A 21,050-nucleotide genomic window follows, 5' to 3' on the forward strand; every position below is an offset into this window, starting at 1 on the left:
AGAAGGAAAGGAACTCCAAGGACCTAGGCAGAGGCCACCTTCCATGCTACCACTACCCCAGCACAGCCCTTCAGGATGAACAATCCAGTCAACTCTACACTTGATTTCTGGACAGACCATGTACAACATCTCAGTGCCACTCAATCAGGCACAGTCTGAGCTAAATGAGCCTCCCTAGTTGGTGATATGCACATAACAGTCATGTGTGAAGACAGTGGGCCCTGTATCTTCTGCTTGGTTTCCGATCAGTGAACACTTGCATCCCAGCCCTCTCTCCTTTCTTAGGGTTTTTTTTTAACATAACAAAGAGAGGAAAGACAAGTCAGTCAGACATCCCTTGTCAAACCTGCTCCAGGTGAAGTAGGCTATATGAACTGCAAGTGGAGTGTCTGAAAAAAAAATTGCCACAAATTCTGTCAGAACTCAAAAGGGAGCTGCTTCTAGACCCACGCAGGATTGCTCCATCTTCTCCTCATCTCAGCCTTCATTCGTTTGATGTCTAATCCCTGCCCCATGCTGTCTTGGCACCGAGGACGGATGAGGGAAACAAGACAGGCATAGACTGCCTCCTCTAAGAGGAAATCAGAAATTCCAGAAGCCATTAGCTACCAAGTGAGTGGAAAGAAACAAGAAACCTTGAAGGCTGAGAAGGGCCTTTCAGCATTCACAGTCCCACAGAACCTGACTGCTTCAGTCCTGGGCCCCTGAGTATTTCTCCTATCAGCAGATGCTGGAGGATGGACCTCCTCTGACCAATGGAGCATCCCCCACGGTGCTGTGACCCTTTGACCTCTGCCAAGGCCTTCATTGGGAAGCAGATCTGAAAAGGGCTGAGTCACATCCCAGGGCTGGGAGATGCAGGGTCCTGACCTGTTCCAATCATCCCATTTTACAGACCTGTAGACCAGATGCAAAAGGAAGGCCTAAGTAATCACGTGGCACAGAGCTGGCTGGTGACACAAGCAGAGCCAGATGCCAACTTGTCATCTGCTTCTCCACACTGCCTGTCACACCAAGAGGCTCTCATAAGACACAGCACCATGCCTGGCTTGGAGTGAATATCAGTGTGGCATTTTTATTTCTTGTTCTTTTTGAAATATAGCAGTAACTATAATTAGAAACCCAAACGAAGGCTTTCCTCTCTCATTCATTTTCTAAGTCTGTTTCTTGGTTTTGTGGGGAATATTTTTAGTTCTTTCATAGATCCTGAGATTTCCCCAGAGGCATATGGAATGGGAGTCTCAGAAAAATATTAATTAGACTTATTAAATGGAGTATTTGCACCCCTGAGTTTGGAACTAAAAAAACAACAACAACAACAAAAACTAATAGTCAATTCATACTGTAGGTGTGAGGGTAGGTAGACTACATTCCCAGTGGGTCCCAGAGATTTTACTTATGAATTTTTTTTAAAAATTGATTCACTGATCACTCTGGGCTTTAGCAGGAGCCAGAGTCTCCTCAGAGTCATGTACAGGGTCCTCAGCCAAGCGGCTGGTCACAATCCATCCTACTCACGAAGAGATTCATTGGATTTAGAGAATCAAAATGTAATGGATCCAGGAACACAAAATAGATCATTGCCTCGGGGAGCGAATTTAAGTGAAATGTATGATTCAATTTCTCCTTTTCAGAAGGCGTTGGAGATAAACGCCTCAACCCGAGCCGAGGCTGATGAAGTGTTCTTGCGGGTGAAATGAGTGTAACATCCAAAGCCCAGTCAGGCCTGGAGATGGCAATGCCCCACTGTGTGCTGCATCTACTGAGGGGGGGGCCTCGGGTATGCTCACCGTTTTAAAAAAATGCAAAGGATTTGGGAGGGTGCCGTGAAGAAACAAATATGCTAATTTGGTTAGCTGCAATAATCATTCATCATGTGTGTATCAAAATGTGTATATCTAAGTATAAACAACTAATTCTTTTGAGATAGGGGTGTGTGTGTGTGTGTGTGTGTTTGTATAGCCCTGGCTGTCCTGAAACTCACTCTGTAGACCAGGCTAGCCTAAAACTCAAGAGATCTGTCTCTGCCTCCCAAGTGCTGGGATTAAAGGCACACAAGCTGCTACCACCACCTGGCTTACTTTTTCACGTTTGCTTCATTTGTTCGGCTTTGCTTGGTTTTGTTTTGTTGAGGCAGGGTCTTGGTAATAAGCCCAATAAGCCTCAAACTCAAGATTCTCCTGTCTCCATGTCCTGAGCGCATACTGCTCAAACAACTTCATTTTGAATGTTCAAAGGCACTCGGGTTACCCAGAGATTCATCCCAGGGGGTTCAGAGCTCTCCTTTCAGCTGCCCTGGCATCCAATCAGTGACTCATGAGGACGCTAACTCCAGTCGGGGTATCGTGACAGGAATGAATGCACACCTGCCTAATTTAAGGAAAAACAAAGAAATGGCAGCTCTTTTAAAAAGCCATTTCAGCCATCCTTGAGTTTGCATGGAGTAAGCAAGCTCATTAAATGTTTCTGCTTTATGGTAACGGTATAAATGCCGTGACTGGTTTACCTGGTGCTAACAGTGATAGCCACAGCGGGAAGGGACTCACCTGCAAATACTCTGTAGATGAAGCAGAGCTGGCCCCAGGACATGGACCAGGACCCTAAAGAGTCTGCTTCTGCCAGCTCCCCTGAAGGTACCCAGAAGCCATACCTACCAATAATGATCTTATTCATCTTGCTGGGCTGCTCTGCAGAGGCAGCCTGCAGTCCTTGATGGATCTGGTGTGCAGCCAAGTCAAAGAGGTCCAGGTAATCTTCCACAGGATAGCGGTCTCGTAGTCCATCCCTCAGGCGGACAATTCCTGCAGGAACCAAGAAGTGAGTTACTGCAGACAGTGTTGCCCTTGATAGTGTGGTGGCCTCCTAAGGCAAGTCCGGAGAAGGACAGAAAGGTCAAGGGGACCCGATGTTAGCATCGAAAGGCTTGATGCAGGGAAGCTCCTGGGGAGGCACACAGCTGTGGGATGGAGAGCTCTGTCAATGCCTGGCTGCTTCAACGTGTACATGCCTCACAGGGAAAAAGACACCAACTACCACTGCCACTGGGCAGGGGCCACTTAAAAGATGCCACACCTACTCAAGAGGTAGAAAAGGGATAAGTGGAGGGCTAAAGTTGAGAACTGCTTAATATTTTTACCAAGAGAGTAAAACAATGGTGGCACCTAGGATCTGGTGGTGTGCCAAATATGGAGGACAAATGGAAGGCAGCAAGAAATCAGCATCCTGTCACCTCTGTAGTGCCTCTTTCTTCAGTGCCCAATGGGTGCTCTATAGGGATGTACTCCAATCAAGCAGCCATGGTGAACTGACGGTCTCATTGGTTCCCTCCATGGACACAGACTCTGCCACATGCCACACACATCTGAGATTTGCTCCCTGACTTAAAATAACTCATAAACATTTCAAAACATACACTGCCCAGCACCACAGCTACCAAAGTTACTGCAAAATAGAATGAGGACGGTTCTGGCCAAAATAACAAGAGATCCAAGGTGACGTTGAGCATTAGCCGTAGAGGCATGCCCTGTCCTTCCCTCCTTCCTGCCAGGAAAAAGCTGTTTCTCTTTAGGAGAGACACTGGCCATAGTGGGGGAAGCATGTGTTACATGCATCAAATGCATTAGACCTTGGTTACTTGGTGGCTACTGTAGCCTGCCTGCTTCAACACACCCATGTAGCCGCTCCAGAAATGAAGAACAAAAGGATGATATTGAACATTTGTCAGGAACAGTTAGTCTAAAGAAAATGTCTAAGATTCTCTTCTAGTGACCTGAGTCCTTTTATGTGGAAACTGCCTTCACAGCCCGCCCAGACTTTGGCAGACAACAGGCCATGTATCACCCATTAGCTTCAGTGACCAAATGTCTCCTGGCAGAAAGAAAAGGTTACGGACAGGAAACAGTGACCGAGGGCCACAGGGTGCCCAGGACTGGGTGGAACAGAAACCAACCTACAAGGAGGGGCAGGGCAGGGTGGGCCCACAGTGAACCTTGTTGACCAGGGGTGAACACATCCCCTCTGCATTGCAAACACATGAGGTAGTCAGGGCAGGTCATACAGCCAAGGCCTGAAGCTGTGTCTCTTCCAGGTGTGCTGGCTTCAGTAAAGCAGCCCAGGGCTGGGTGCCAGCCACCCCCGGTCCCTGACATATATTGCTCTCTGCTAAAGTTGTGTGTTAAAGTTCTTCGGGACAACTAAAAGAGCTAGAGATGTAACTCTCAGCCACACACACTCACACACACACCTCCACCAGAAGTTTCCATTCTGCACCTGCCCCTTGCCCTCCACACAGCTGCATACAACCAGTGCTCAATGAGTAGGTCTTTGCCCGAGAAGTGCTGCTTTGGTTTGAGGGCATTCCCCAGAGGCTCACATGCTAGAAGCTTGGCAAGGCTGGTACACAGGGTGGGATGCTGAGGGTCATGGGAGCCTTTAAAAAGCAGGGCACAATGGAAAGTGATTACAGGATGGGAGCTCTGTCTGGAAAGAGTTTAGTGTTGTTCTTCTGCAGTGACTTGGATCCCGTGAACGTGGGTTATTATAAAGCCAGGCCCCACCATGAACTTGGCCTCTGCTGCATGTGGCTAGTCACCGTTTCCTTACTCTGCCATCTTGTGACATAGCCAACAGCCTCTCACCAGGACATCAACAACAGACTTTTTGGAACCTTTAGCCTCTAGAATCATGAACCAAATAAACACTGGCGTTTTGTCGTTATATTACAAAACAGATTAATAATACAACTGTCTAACGACAGGTGCCATGCCTCTGAATCTCAATATATCTTCTCTTCAACCTTACACGCCTTCCTCCACAGAATCTCATGCCACCGTGCCCTCACCAGCCACACATGCATCCACAGAATGACTGAGAAAAACACGAGAGCCAACACTCACCAAAGCGCTTCCGGGTCCACCAGTGGGGCTCCTTGATGGCTGAGAATTTCACTTCTGGATGCAGCCGGAGGCGGTCATACAGGTCAGTGGTTCCACACTTGGGCTGCCCAATGATGTAGAAGTGGGGCAGGCAGCGAAGGCGGAAGTGCTTGCCCTGCACGTGAGACAGGTGGCCCCAGAAAACCTTGCGCAGAGCGTCAAAGGTAGAGCGGAACCTCTTGGAGTAGAGCACGTAGGAATTGGTCAGGTAGGGGTCAGTGGTGTTCCTGCCCGAGAACTCCTCATACCAACAAGGGCTCTTGCTAGTCGGAAGGAATTTACTGGGGATTACAGAAAACATCTGCAATCGAAGAACAAAGGAGACAGGCACAATAAAAGAAAACAATTAGCAGAAATATTCTAAACTAGGAGTAGTGACCTACACATGTTATCCCTGCACTTGGGAAGCAGAGACATGTGGGTCTTTGTGAGTTCAAGGTCAGCATGGTCTACAGAGTGAGTTCTAGGACAGTCTAGGCTACATAGAGAGACTATGTCTCAAACAACAACAACACCAACACCAACACAATCTAAATGAAGGGGCTGGAGAGGTAGATCGATAGTTTAGAGAGTATGTACTGCTCTTCCACAAGATCAGATGTGCTCCCTGCAGCTCATAACCACTTGGAACTCCAGCTCCAGGGGATGAGGCTTCTACTCTGGCTTCCAAGAGCAACTGCCCTCACATGCACATACCCCTATACAGGCATGCATACACACATACATACATATACACACACACACATACATACATACGACTAAAAATAAATTTTTAAAAAAAAAATACTAAGTGCCGGTGATCTACAAAAGCAACTTGAACCATCATAGCTCCATTCCAGACAGGAAGGCCCCGTGTGCAGTGATGAGAAGGGATCATCTTTAAACATCTCTAAAGCCATTTGGGACAGCAAATCCCCTCCTTGGCTTTTCCACAGCACAAGCACACCATGCATTCTCATTCCAGAGGCTGCCAAGTATTCCTTGCAGTAAAGACATCCAGGAAACGCCTGTCATGTTCCTCCCGTGTTCCCAAAGATGGTGGTAGGGAAGGAAGCATCCATTCTGTAAAAGTCAATCATCAAGACTGACAGAAAGCTACTCACATGCAACTCTTGTCTCTTGAGATCTTGTAAGTCCGGGAGCTGCCTGGTTGTGAACTCAATCCTGGCAGCGATGCTGTCAATAATCAGTTTAATGCTCGGATAGTCCTTTACATAGGAGATGTTATTTACAGAAGGCTGGTAGTGATGCTCTTTCACATCACTGGGGTTCTCACCATCCATCACGCTGGGGTTGCTGGGAAAGCCCCCATAATGGAAAGGGGAGGGAATCAGAAGTTCCTGATGAGCCCCGGAAAGGATGTAAGAAGCCATCACCAAGGTCATTATTATCAATCCAAAGACCAGGCTACATCGCTTCCCCTTCCTGAAGCGCAAAAACCCACCCCAGTTTTCATTGCCCTCAGTCCTCACTTCGAGAACAGCAAGCAAGTTCATCTGCTTACTGTCCACACGAAACAGAATTTTGTTTTCTCCTTTGCAAGTGGGGCACGCCTGATGACTGTGATGGGGGCCTCCTTGGCAGGCAACTTGCTGTTGGTGTGTGTCTTCGGGGAACAGCTGGACGCAGCAATTAATGCAATGCCTCATGGTAGAGTCCTTGGACAGCTGGCTTAGAGAGCCATGAGCCAGCCCTCGAGGAGTCCACTGAGAAACTTCAAGGGTGTCCTGTGATGACAGACGACAGTAGGAAGGCACAAGCAACAGAAATGAACGAGGAAGAGAGCAGACAGCAATGCACTAGACAATGAGGCACATTCTTTGGTTCAGGTACGAAGGGCAACACACAGGAGCAAATTCCAATAGTCTGTTCTGCACCAGCCATGCAACAAGGAAGTGACCACAGATTTGGAGGTGACTCTGCTCGTGCTTCAGGTTTTTCCCATGGCACCAAAGAAAGTTGGAGTAGCATCAGTAGAGAGCATGGAGCCACACTGGAGGTGAGAAGACATTATGGGTGCGTTGCTGACAGGTAAACTGACATGCCTCCAGAATATGTTCTCTTCTTGAGGAGCAGATTCGTACTAATGCTAGGTGACCTAAACATAAAGAAAGACAAGTTTTGTGACAATATGTGGTAATTACGTGTCCTGGCTGGCTTTGTGTGTCAACTTGACACAAGTTGGAGTTATCACAGAGAAAGGAGCTTCAGTTGAGGAAATGCCTCCATGAGATCCAACTGTAAGACATTTTCTCAATTAGTGATCAAAGCGGGGAGGTCCCCTTGTGGGTGGGACCATCCCTGGGCTGGGAGTCTTGGGTTCTATAAGAAAGCAAGCTGAGCAAGGCAGGGGAAGCAAGCCAGTAAGTAACATCCCTCCATGGCCTCTGCATCAGCTCCTGCTTCCTGACCTGCTTGAGTTCCAGTCCTGACTTCCTTGGTGATGAACAGCAACATGGAAGTGTAAGCCGAATAAACCCTTTCCTCCCCAACTTGCTTCTTTGTTATGATGTTTGTACAGGAATAGAAACCCTGACTAAGACATTATGATAGCATATAAGTTGCTTCCCAGAAAAGAGCATGCGTTATCTCCTTCTTCCACCTCTCCATTTCGGCCACACTTACTTGTTCATAAGCAAGTTACAGATCATATAAGATAAATGGAGGTGTTTGGGGGGGTTGTACTTGGTTTGGGGTTCATGCTCTGTCACCAAATGTGACCCCCACCACCACCAGCCTTTATACCCATGTACCCTCCAGGGCCTCTGCTTTCACATATCTGAGCGATGGCATCCCAGAATCTCAAGACTGTGTAACTACAGTCAGATTCATGCACACTCACTATCTTAATTAGGTTCTGCTGCTATGACAAAACACCGTGACCAAATGCAACTTGGGGAGGCAAGGATTATTTCATCTTATACTTCCACATCACAGTCCCTCACTGAAAGAAGTCAGGGCAGGAACTCAAATCAGGAACCTGGAGGCAAGGACAGAAGCAGAGACCATGGAGAAACACTGCTTACCAGCTTGTTCCTCATGGCTTGCTCAGCCTGCTTGCTTACATAACCCAAGGCCAACAGCTGAGGGCCGGTATAACCTGCAGCTGAGCCTTGTCAGAAAGTGATCTAGAGACATGCCTACAGGCCAACCTGATGGAGGAGTTTCCTCAATTGAGGGTTTTCTTCCCATATAACTTTAGCTTTTGTCAAGTTGAAGGAAGGAAGGAAGGAAGGAAGGAAGGAAGGAAGGAAGGAAGGAAGGAAGGAAGGAAGGAAGGAAGGAAGGAAGGAAGGAAGGAAGGAAGGAAGGAAGGAAGGAAGGAAGGAAGGAAGGAAGGAAAGAAGGAAGGAAGGAGAAAACAAAGGGAATCAAGACCATCAATGACTTCGAGTTTGAGGGATGAATCAAAGTACCATGTTTTAACTCTGTGATAAGTCTGAAGAGCGGTAAGGACAGAGATGGAAGCGGAAGGGAAGCCCAGGGATCCAGGCTGTCTCTTCACAGCTTCTGCCGTCCCTCAGCTACAGCTTAGGAAGCAAAAGTTAATGAAAATTTAGCAACAATGAAATGATCCTCTTCTCAGTCAAGTGTATTACATTAAAAAAAAAACTGCCTTTAAGTTATTAAGCAATTAAAGCCAATGTACAGTTTTCCCCCGAGCCACGGGACACCTCAGACCCTGAAGTCATTTCTCACTTTCCTCATCCCTGGAAAGACACGATTCTTAAAAATCCATTAACATAATGCCATGGCTCTAAAATGTATTTTTTCCCAAATGACATTTCTTTGGAGATGTCATTAAAGGGGGATGGATGAACTGATGAAAGAGCTTGACGTGGTTTCTAGCTGCCACACACGCACACCCACGGGCTGTGTGACCTTAAGCTCGTCAACCTCTCTGAGTTCTCATTTCCTCAAGGACCAGTAAAACTAGAATAATAACAGTACTTCCTTGTGACTTTTTTTTAAGGCACAGAACTCACGTGTGTAAAGAGTTTGCATAGGCCTGACATGTGTTTAGTGACCCAGGAAATGTACATAACACGGATATCATCACTGGCCACATTACAATCTTTCATTGCCGGCGAGTTCTAAAAGTGTTGATATGCAATTCCACATGGGAGACCCTAAGCCACATTCTTTTTCCTTAGGTTGACAATCACTCAAGGGTGGCAGACTCACATCCCACTGTACTCATACACACTTCAAATAACCCTCTGTCCCCAGAGAAGCAGCATTAACTAAGCCTTCATTACACACTCTATATATTGGCCAGAGATTAAAGTCACAACCCTACAGCAGAAACTTTCATGTCACTTGGACCCAAAGCCCATGTTTTCTTGAAATACATTGGCAAAGAATGAGTCAAGTGGCATTTCTCCCACCCGCAGAGTATTACGCACACTGACAGCATTTGTACTTAAATAGTTAGAGGCAAGGTGCACTGGATAAATTCGATACAGTTCATTACAGTGGCACTTTGTGAATTGTTCTCAGAGAGAACAAACCTTGCAAATCCACAGCCAGGAATATAATAAACAAAAGTTGCATTGTACAGGACTGGGGAGAGGACTCAGTACGTTTGCAGGGCTAGTTAACCTAGTATATGCAGCAGTGAACAAGAGACACTCTGCCTCAAAGAAGGTGAGAGACCAGGACACTCTCTCTCTCTCTCTCTCTCTCTCTCTCTCTCTCTCTCTCTCTCTCTCTCTCTCTCTCTCTCTCTCTCTCTCTCTCTCTCTCACACACACACACACACACACACACACACACATGCACAAACATGCACAAGCACACACACATGCACACACTCTTTACAGAGTTGTTCAAGGAATTATCACTAAACCCAGGAGGCCAGATTGAGAGGTACTGGTCTGAGGAGCTAAGAGTCAGACAGAGCCTGGGACAGCAGGAGAAGCAGACTTGAGGAGCATGGGAGGAGACTCCTGGGACCAAGCTGGGTCCCTCTCCTCCCTTAGGACAGCTGGTGGGCAAGCCAGGAACTTCTGCTTCCAGCTTGCTCCATCACCCCTGACCCACTGCTGGGTACAAACAATTCTTCCAAATTAAAGAAACAAAAGGGCAAGATCCACCACCACTTCCCCCTTGGAAAACTCCATCCCGGGAGCCAAGAAAACATTTTTTTAATCCACTTTTCAAAGACAAGGCCAAGGCTTAAAGGGTTAAATTGAGGCTCCAAGCAGGGCCTCAGTGGGAGAGTGTTCACACTCTTCTGTCTTACCATTAGTTGTTTTTGTTTTTGTTTTCTTAAGAATGAAAGGGGAAAACAAACAAGGACTTTGAAGCCACAGAACAAGAATGTACAACCTCTGAACCCAACATAATGGGCAGAACATTCCTAACCAAGAGCTAAGCTATCTTATTTTAAGCTAAGTAAATAAACCCCAGGACTGGAGGAGGCTGACAATCTTAATGGGGGTGGATGGGATGGGAAACAGGCTCAAACATGCCTAGTGTTCCTCTATCTAGAAGTTGTACCTCCAGTTAGGCAAACCACTCCAAAATGGGTTTTTTTACTCATTAAAGAAAACACTCCAAAAACACTCTAATGCAGTGTGTTCTCATTTCATTTCATTCATTCATTCATTCATTCATTCACTCACTCACTTGTTCAGCACATACTTTCAGAAGGTTGACTATGTGCTGAGCACATCCTAGGGTGGGGACCAGGAGTCAACATAAAATGTTGCATGTAGGTATGTGTGCACCGACATGTACAGCTGGCATTCAGCTTCATCCCCCAAGCACACCACTTGGCATCTTTCTTGGGTGTTAGGAGCTGCCCCTTTCAACCACAGCTGAGGTTCTTTAACGACGTCACCCTTAGTGGAGCCAGGAGCCATCAGGAGCTTCAAGATGGAGGCCTTTCAATAAAGACCAAGGCTTGGTGAAAGCTTAAACTCCCAGGTATGATGAAGAAGAGCTGGAGACCAAACCTCTGATGATAGATGATATAAGCCATCTCTATGTTGTGAGATCTCTGCCCAAACTCAAAATCACTGGGATCTGAGGGCTTCAGGGCTGATAAGCACACAGAGCTGGGTGAAGCCAGGAGAATCATGGATATTCCTCCCTATGCCTGACTGCTGACCAGTCCTGATCAAACTCTTGTTATATGCTGCTGCTAGGGACCTTCTGGATCGAGATTTATTCCTCTGGGAGCTTCCCAAAACCACTTAGGAAACCATGGGAACCTTTGCCTCTGCAGCCAGTTCAATCACAGTGTGGGTGCTGAAAATCCTTCTGCTGGGGATCTAAAATGGAGCAATCTCTTGGGAACGGGACCTCAGACTCCAGGCGTTTGGTGTTGACCTTGAATGGCAAGATTCCAGGCTAGTATCAAGAAGTTGAAGTGCTTTTGTACTGATGATACTTTTGGAGGAAGGGAACAGAATCTTCTTTTTAAAAACAAACAAAAATAGATATAAACTGTCTTTCCCATCCCCAAAACCATACAGGCACTCTATCATATGTGAAGTACATCTCAATAAAGTTGATTAAGACCCATCCAGTCACCAGGTAATGAAGTCAAATGTGCCCCCTAAGTGCAGACTGTTGATCTTCAGTGCCCCTGGAGAAGCCAGTCCTTAGAACGGACAAGAAAGGAGCAGAGAGGCCCATGACAGAGGACTCTTCCACCTGAGCTGGCTTTTATTCCACCTTGGCCAGGAGCACTGCAGGAGTATCATCAATCTGTCACAAGCACACAGATAACCTCGGGTGACAAATGTCCCAAACAGTGAAACCATTAGACACCACTGTTCTCTCAGTGCCACAATACAAGGCCTGGCTGGATAATTCCTCACAGCACAGGCTGTCCCTGCATGGTAGGACATGCAAGGTCAGCACTGTCCCTGGCCTCCAAGGCTAGATGCTAGTAGAACCTATCCTCCTGAGATAGGGTAAGCAAAACCAGGTCCAGACATAGGCGAAGGTGGCCCTGGGGACCTATTCTCCAGGTGGAGCCTGTCTTACAGGCACAGTGAGCAGAGTGTGACTTCACAGTTGTTATTGAGCAGAGTTTGGGGGACATGACAGAAACAAAGTTTCATGGAGATGAAGAAGCCAAGGGAGGGGGAGGCTCTGTGGGAAATCAAAGCCACTGAGAACCACCTGTGGGTAGATCCTTGGGGACTTGTGCTGGTTTGGAGACCGTATCGACCACTCGAGGCTAAGGCAGAGATTAGATTCTATACAGCCTTGAAAGCTGGTGTCAAGGGTGATATTGGCCCAAGTGCATAAAACGAGGCATGCTACATATTCTTTCCCAGGGCTCTGACTAATCTATGTAGCTATTAAATAACACGGCTAATGAAAAATATCCAATTCATGTGGCTGTACTAGAAGGAGAATGGATCGCTATCATGCCCCGTAACTGGCTTTTCCCACACAGTGCAGATGATCCCAGGGACAGCCGCTCAGAAACTTAACACTCAAGTGTTCTTCCCTCAGAAGCAGGTAATGCATCCCACCTGTACTTCACCTGGCTGGAATGCCAGCGCTTGGTGCCAGTCGGCTCAGGTTAGACAGGACCTCTGGTGCTCATTCATGTAGTCAACCAAGGGACTCAGGGATACATTACAGCCCCGCCGCCTCCCAGCCAAGGCTCCATGCTGTACCCCGTGGATGCAGACCAAAACTGTGGGAACCCAGTGCCACTGCGAAGATCAGATAACTGGTCCCCAAATAGAAAGCATTCAATTACCCAGCCTTTGCTTGGATGCCCCCTATTAACCTATGTACACCAGGCATCATTAGCAAACCATTTATAACAAAATTGTAATGGAGAGACCCAGAAATACCACTTTAGATTAAGTAATTGAATGCCCCTCAGTGAAAGATCGATAAAGGGCATCCAATTTCACCCTAGGAAAAACTTATTAAATTATTGTAGCTAGAAGCCGATAGAGCAGAAGAAAGATGTATGAAACTTCAAAAGAAATCTGGATGGACTTCAATAAATAGCTTCATTTAGCTGAAACATTCATGTATGCCCTCCAGGGGGGAAAGGGGAAAATAGCTAATTACACGATTTCACTTTTATGTTTTAAGGGGAAAATTTTTGATGGGTCTTAATTAACCTTTACTAAAAACACAAAGCCTTCTTCCGGTTAGTATGTCTGAATGCTGACATCTTTCCTTGGGCTATGTATATGAACATACTCTTTTTGTCAAGAAATATTAATCAGTAAGTAGAGGAAGGCATTTTTTGACTCAGCTCAAAGGTATCATAAAGAGACTGCCAAGACCAAGAAGAAAGCTAACAAGAGTTCTGTACAAGCAATAAACAGTATCAGTCTGCCTGCGTGTGTGTGTGTGTGTGTGTGTGTGTGTACAGATGCGCATGTGTGTGTGTACAGATGCGCATGTATACTCACATACGCTCATGTAGAAGCAAGAGGCTCACATCAAATGTCATCATCAATAGGTCTCCTCATTATTTTTTGAGACAACATCTCTCAGTGATACCTGGAGCTCACCAATTTAGCTAGACTGGCTGGCCCACAAGCCCCAGGGATCCGCCACGTAGATGCTAGGAATGTGGGCACAGGGCCTTATTTTGTAAGAGCTTGACCAATTAAGCCATCTCCCAGGTTCCAGTGTCAATCTTATACCTGAGGCTTTCCAATCAATTAACAGAACTGAGTCGCTCCTCACCTAGACATTCAGTGTCCTCTAGCTTGTAGAAAGCACATAGCGATCAGGGGCAGGTCAGGATTCCAAGCTCCTATCTACCAAGGGACTTCAAACAAGTGACTTATCTGGGTCTTTATGTTCTCAAACGGCACACAGGCAAGCACAGATCACCCACAGCTTGGGAGTTAAGAGCCTGAACGTTGTGGCCAAATTGCTTGGATTTGACCTTGACAGGACATTAAACCTATCTCCTCTCTGTTTCCTTGAATAAGAAGTGAGAATAAGCAAAGGACCTATAGCCTACCAGTGCAATCGGCATCAAGTGAGCTAACACATATAGCTTACTTATCAGGGTAATCTATTGTAAACACTTAATAAATGTTAGTTAATATTTCATACACATAGTGCTGGCATACAGTATTACGAATGCTAATTATTATTCATAAATACCATTTAGGATAGATTGCATTACTGGGTCTTATTCATTATTCCTCCCTATAGTCTCACTCTTGTCATGGGAATCACTTTGCACTTTACAATAAAGGAGAAGACTATTTCTTCATCCTCCAGTTTGAGTCAGGTGACCTGCTTTGGCCAACAGAATGAGGTAGAAGAGACCACCTGTTAGTCTCAAGCCCCAGTGAAAAGGGGCAGGGCGTGTCTACTCAACCCAAGCCATCTTTGCTGTCATCACTAGAAGAACATGGCTGGGTTGATAGAAGGATGACAGACATGTGAAGGAAAGATGAGGCCAACATGGAGGAGCTGTAACCCAGCTGACCCAGCCATCCCTCCAGAGACATTGTTCTTGTCATTCACCACACAGTAAAAGCTATCCAGTATCCTCTGCTACAAATAGTGAAGCCATCGGAGCTACAAATATCAGCTTTAACAACTGTGTAACAAGCTTCACAGAGTGCATGAAAAGCTTATGAGGGGCCAACACAGGCCAAGGCAACTCACCAGAGATGCAGTCACTTACGGAGTCCGTCCCTCATTCTGAAAGCCTCTCTCCCTTAGCACCAGAAGCAGAGAATTCCCTGCTGTAGCAATGATGGAAGCCAGAAGGGAGTTCTTCTGAGGTTAGGCCACAGCCACCCTAACACTCCGCACTCTCCTCAAGCAAATTTGTGTTTATGATAGCCATGGCTGTTTTGTTCCAGTTATCTGGACAACTGAACCCCACCCCCCAATGGGATGGACAGGCCTCTGTGTGGTTATTGTCATTTCTCTCTGTGTCCTCTTCCCCTAGCAAGCCTGTGCTGTAATCTGACCCTGATAGGTTCCTTGCCAAATTTCATCTTTCCTGATGCCTGGAGTCTCTTATCAGTGCTTCCTCTGCAAGTATCCCCTTACCATGGTCAGCAGGCGCTTCCTGTCTGGCACCAAGTATGTGTCATATGTACCACGGGAGTTTTATTTTGTTCTTTTGAGATAGGGTCTGCTGTGTGACAAGACTTTTCCTGGGGAGATGAACATCTACTCACCCCAGATAATGAGCCCACGACAGACCAAAGTACAGACACGGCTAAAGTTCAACTTGGTGGACCAATGGGTTTTACTGGGGTTGCTTATAAGAATATGGGTGAGGGGTTACTTACAGGAGCAGAAATGACTCAAAGACAGCTGCATCACCAAGGCCCACCTCAGCATGGGTGACAGATCACAAAAGCTGGGAAGCCTGGAACATACTGTACACAGGCAGGAGAGTGTCCTTTCCAGGTGCCTCAGTTGATCTAAATGTTGTGCAGGTGGCTAGGCTGGTTTCTGCTTCTTTCAAGCATCTGGTCTGCTCTCAGGGTCTTCTTCTCAGCTTGTCTTGTCTGAGAATATTCTTGGAGTTCAATCCCCTTCCATCTGAGGCAACTCTCAGCTTTAATTGCTTTCATTTTGGCAGGGAGGGGCCTACTGGATCTGCTCAGTTTCAGGGACTTCCTGAAGCTATTTTTGAGTTGTTTAAGGATGGATATGGGAAGGATACAACAGGGTCTCACAATATGGTCCTGGCTGTCCTGTAACTCCCTATGTAGGCCAGGCTGGCCTTGAATTTACAGAGATCTCTGTGTGGCATCCTGGGACCAATGGCATGTGCCGCCATACCTTGCATACCACGGGAGGTTTTATAAATTATTTACTTGGCTGTATAATAATTTCATCATTAGTATTGTTTTTGTTAGTAACAATGACTTTTTATATGCATCACAGCATAGACAGAGTCCATAGAAAAAGCTATCCTTTCATGACCTGTACCTGTGTGAAACCAACATTCTCACAAAGATCCAATCTCCATAGCAAACAGCCCTCCTCTCTCTCGTACCCCAGCGTGATACCCAGAGCTTCAATTTAGTAGAGAGGTGGAACACAGGAAAAAAGGGTTTCCGTGAAGTCAAAGCATTAAGCTGGTCCTCAAAGTAGGCAGACCCACCTTTTAATTCAGCTCAAATGTTACCAACTCTATGAACTCACACAATAAACCGAGCCATCCCGAGACTTAGATTCCCACCAGTAGTGTGGGAGGAAAATCAATGGTGCCCTCCAGCATGAATTTGAAGAGGTAATAGACAGAAAACAAATAACCTCCACGTGGCACACAGCAAGTTTCCATAAGTAAAGCCCAGTCTTTGCATCATTAGACAGCGCCTCATGCCCTCGCCCCAGTGCTACCTGAATTCTACTCACCTATAAACCTATGTCTAGATGTCCAACTTTCCCCACCTACATCCAAGGTGAGGACAGGAATTCCAGAAAGAGACAGGTGGCATGCTTATCCCTAAGTGTCTGAAGGAAGCTAGGAAGAAAGTTGTGACAGGGGGAAACCCACAGGGGACCCTAGGAACTTCTAAAGATCCAATTCATGGTGGGAAGCCTCTGGCATATCTTGAAGCTGACAGTGGGCATAGTCAAAGCCCAGGTGAACCCATGCTCTCTAGAATTATCAACCAGGCAGGACAAGCCTATAGGCAGCTGCTCATCCAGGCCTGCCTTCCATAGAGAAGAGGTGCAGCATGGCTCTTTGCTTCCCAAGAACGTGCAGCTCATAAGAGACAGATAAGACAAGAGACTCAGGGGCCTGGCACCCCCCCCTTCACCATATGTACCTCCACAATCATCTGGCTTAGCCTCAAGTGGTCCAGCAGCTCATCCAGGCCCATGGTTCCTTCATTTCCTGGCCCCTTTAAAACTCAACCTAAAGATCAGCTTCTGTCTCCCAGGGGCTCTGCATAAGGAGGAGAGGGACACTCAACCAAAGAGGAGGAGATGACATGGACCACTTTCAAACCTTTTTCTCCAAATCCCTTAGAAGCAGAGGCACTGAGTCTCATACCATCTCAATTTCCACTTGCATTTGAAGCTGATAGGGGATGCTGGCTGGTCTGATGCCATGTGTCCTGCACAGAGAAGGAGCCATGGAAAGCCAAACAAGCCTGTGCCAGGTGCTGATTGAAGGAGGAGGAAGAAGAGGCAGTCTGGGTGTACTGACATACCTGAAACCGCAGAAACATAGAAATGCACTTGCAGAGAAGGCAGGTCCAGGAGACAAGTTAAGTCCCTCGTCACTCTTGCAGGCGCAGGTAAACAGGCTCGGTTCTATGATGTTAGTTAGCCATGTTGTAGCAATGCTCTCGAGGCTGAGCACCGAGTAGACACTTCCTTGAAAGGCTGTTTCAAAACCTGACAGCCTAAATACCCTACCAGCATGGCAGAGATCTGCTGAGCAGGGAACGGCCTGAGCAGAACTTCCCACATCTCTCAAACCAGACTCAAACCCTGGCTGGTCACCCTTAGGAGCCGTGGCCTCTTTCCGGGCCTTAGCATGATCATACGGAAGCCATGGCCTGGGGACTGCCCCTTTTGGTTTTAACACTTTCAGACGTAGGATCTGAGATTAATTTCTCTTTAACAAAAACCTACCATCATTGCTTCCTTCTGTCTTTTGCAGCTGCTCAGCATCTAGTTTTCAGCAACTGTTAAAAGCTGGCACAGGCTTTGCTTTATCAGCCTCCAGAGAAGCCAAACAGTCAATCTTAAAGGTTCATTCATCATGGGTTTTCTCCCACTAGAAGCCCACCCTTCCCCCTTCCACCACCATATCTGTCCATCACATGGTATCAGCCCCTTGCACCACACTCAAGCCTGCATTTGGGGAGGCACAAATATGAGGACCATACAGCCCAGAGCTCAGGAGCATCTCGCTAACTCCACAGCAAAGACTCCAGGGACTTCCAGAGACATGATCATCTTGTCATTCCAAAACTGTTCAGCCCCATGACAGGAACAGTCCTAAAGCACCCACCTGGTGCCAGGCAATCTGTAAAAGACACACCATGGCTTAGGGGCAGAGACACCCTAACAACAGTAATGATGCCTAGAGCCACAGTCTCCGGCAGCAGGGACAGGTGGGTGGGTGGGGCTGTCCATCTGTTCCAGCTCTGACCCAGACAAACCCAGCCAGATGCCTGGCTCACCGACAGCCGTGACATAACTCAGGTTTGCTCCACAAAGGCATAGTGGGCAAGGGGCTTCAAACATGTTCACATTGCAGTTCTCACCCAGAGATTTCCACGTGCACAAAAGACTCCAAAGGTCTGCGTGACACAACAGATGATTTTCTTTTTCTGAGCCCAGCATGTCTACAGGGGAAACTCTTTTAGAACACTCGTTTTGTTATTTCTGGTGGTAATTCAAATCACCGGGACACAGGCTCTTCCATTCAAGTCTGTCTAGTAACTATCTGCCATCCCACTCAGGTGAAACCTACAGGCTTCAAGCTACGCTTCAGAGCTGGCCCACCAAAATAGCTCTGGGGAACATAGTGACTGAGGCATGAATTCCCGGGGAGCATGTAGACCCAGGGTTTTCAGTGTCCCCAGAAACAGTGAAAGGGAGAAAGGATTACTGGTACAGTGTCAGCCATGTGTGGAAGGCCACATACAACTGTCCTTAATACTAACCCTCCACAGTCAGTATGCAGAGCCTCAAAGTACATGTGGGAAACTGAGGCACAGAAGGGTTATACACACACTCAGAGTCACACGGCCAGCCAGTGCTCCCTCGAGCTATTTTGGTTGGCAGGCTCAGAACACAGGAAGCTTGGTTCCTATAGGCTGCACCTAAGTGGAACGATACAGGAGGTGACTGGACAACCATGGATCTGTTTGGCTGTAAAGCTTGTGACCTTTCACCTATATACCCAAATGAAGCTGCCACCAACAGAGACTGGCCGAGTAGGGGATCAGCTATTATCTAATTGGTCAGACTGGATTTGAGCTTGCTTAGGCAAGGTAGCCAGGCTAGGCCATGAGCTCCACACAAGCACAGGGCCAGAGATGCTCAGGCCAGGAGAGCATGGACCTCACTCTGGGTGGGTGCTCAGTAAATATCCCCACCTTAGTGACAGAAGAAAACTCCTAGGAATGCTCCAGGACAAGGCACTTTTGGCTTGGTGACCAGAGTGACCCGAGCGGACACTGACTATGTCCATACACCAGCCTAGGGTTGATGTGGATGGTTGGGTTTAAATTTCCTGATAATATTAAAGACAAGTATTAGCCCCACTGTACAAGCGGCTCAACTGTGAATTTAATGTCATATACTTCCTGCTCGGTGTGATTTACAGAGACAGGAAAGGATATGGGCCAGGGGAGGGGGCCGGATATCTAAAGACTCCAGAGTCTGCACTGGGCACCGATCACAACATTGAAATAGCCATGTGACTGCAGACAAACTGAGACCCTCACCCTCTTCTTCTCCAGGTCAACATGAAAGGCTTTGTGTCTCCAAACAGGCCCAAGATCATCAAGACATCAGGTGTTTGAGAGCCAGGCACTCTTCCTCTTGTGTGTGTGTGAGGCTTCCTGCAGGCACAGCCCCAAACCTTACCTGCCAGGGAAAGGGACGTGCTTTCTGATATCATGGCTCCCATGTGGCTGGAGTGCAAAGTCCTTAAGCGGTGGCACTGCAGCCATTGTCCAACGAGTTTCCTAACACAACCGGGAAATGAAGGAAAGAAGATGTGCCCAGGGAGTGAGTGCCTATGTAAGAGAAAGTGTATGTATATATGTTATGGCCTAGCCTGGCTACCTTGCCTAAGCAATCTCAAATCCAGTCTGACCAATCAGATAATAGCTGATACCCTACTTGGCCAGTCTCTGTTGGTGGCAGCTTCATTTGGGTATATAGGTGAAAGGTCACAACATAGAGGGAGAGAGAATGTGTGTAAGAGAGAGGGAGTGTGTGTGTGTAAGAAAGAGTGTGTATATGTGTGTTAGAGAGGGAGAAAGAGTGTAAGAGTGTGTGTGTGTGTGTGTGTGTGTGTGTAACAGAGCGTGTGTATATGTGTTAGAGAGGGAGAGAGAGTGTGTGTAAGTGTGTGTGTATGTGTGTGTGTGTGTGTGTAACAGAGTGTGTGTATATGTGTTAGAGAGGGAGAGAGTGTGTAAGAGTGTGTAAGAGAGAGAGAGACTGTGTGCATGAGAGAGTGATGTGTAGGAGAGAGAGAATGAAAATGAGTGGGAGTGAGAGAAGAGAGTGTTCGAGAGAGGATAGAGAGAATGTGTGGGAGGAAATGAGAGCTAGAGAGCAAGAGAGAGAGAGAGAGAGAGCCAAAGGGACAGGGTGGCTCTGTCCACCTTTGTATCCCTAGACCCTTCCTACCCACTGAGACAGACTCTGGAGAGAGGAGGGAAGATCCTGGGTAGCAGGAGATGGCCTGCCCAGATGCCCTTCAGGTCCCTCACAGAACAGAACTCACACATTGCCAGTTCACAGAATGCGAATGATGATCTCGCAATGTACAGCAGAAGCCTAGAGTGAATAAATTAAGGGCGGCACAATGGAAAGGGAAGCAGCTGTGCGCTCCCCAACAGATGGCCTCCCTGATCGGAATACTTTTAAATATTGTTTTATTTTCAAAGATAAGCAAAATAAGAGTCTGATTTAACCCTTGAATGGGGAGAACCTCCTGAGATACTTCAGTGGCATTCCTTTCTGATGGAAAGAGCAGGCAACCTATCTGACAGTGTCCTCTAGATGGTTTTACAAGGTGAAGCTGGACATAGCATGCACTTCCCATCCCTAAACAGACCAGCCCTTACCAGACATGGTAAGAGGCCAGAGAGTGGCCTGTGCATCTGCCTCAGTGTGGCCATGGGTGTGATGGTGAGCACCTGGGGCGGGTGTGTGTGTGTGTGTGTGTGTGTGTGTGTGTTGTGTGTGCAGGGACCTGCATGAAAGATCCAAGATACCATGTTTAGAAAGCTTAGAAAGTTTTAACATCATTTTAAAATTAAGATGTAGGCAAGTACATGGCAAAATGAGAGGTCCTGCTAATTCACATTTGCAGTACCACGGAGGGAAGCGGGGTAGGCGCTGGCACCAAGGTCCTCTTCTGCTCCTGACCACTCACAGTGCTACAGGTGAGTGTGGCTGCTCTGTAGTACAAAAGGAAGAGAAGCA

The 21,050-nt window shown here is 47.1% G+C and overlaps 1 protein-coding gene across 4 annotated transcripts in view; it reads right to left on the bottom strand.

The window, feature by feature from the left end:
* Nucleotides 1-21,050, bottom strand: part of Chst15 (carbohydrate sulfotransferase 15) — an 83,745-nt gene that overhangs the window by 28,862 nt on the left and 33,833 nt on the right. For 2 of the 4 annotated variants that reach the window (XM_029479407.1, XM_029479409.1), the window contains exons 2-4: nt 6,038-7,032; nt 4,896-5,235; nt 2,655-2,801 (exon numbers count right to left, since the gene is read on the bottom strand). In XM_029479407.1, coding sequence (XP_029335267.1) covers nt 2,655-2,801; nt 4,896-5,235; nt 6,038-6,583 — 1,033 coding nt within the window. In that variant the 5' untranslated portion in view covers nt 6,584-7,032. Of the gene's footprint in view, nt 1-2,654; nt 2,802-4,895; nt 5,236-6,037; nt 7,033-8,350; nt 8,375-14,558; nt 15,560-21,050 lie in introns of those variants that run through there. The other 2 variants (XM_021167476.2, XM_029479410.1) reach the window with 2 other exon arrangements.

This window comes from Mus caroli, chromosome 7 (genome assembly GCF_900094665.2).
Source record: "Mus caroli chromosome 7, CAROLI_EIJ_v1.1, whole genome shotgun sequence".
NCBI classification, from domain to species: domain Eukaryota; kingdom Metazoa; phylum Chordata; class Mammalia; order Rodentia; family Muridae; genus Mus; species Mus caroli.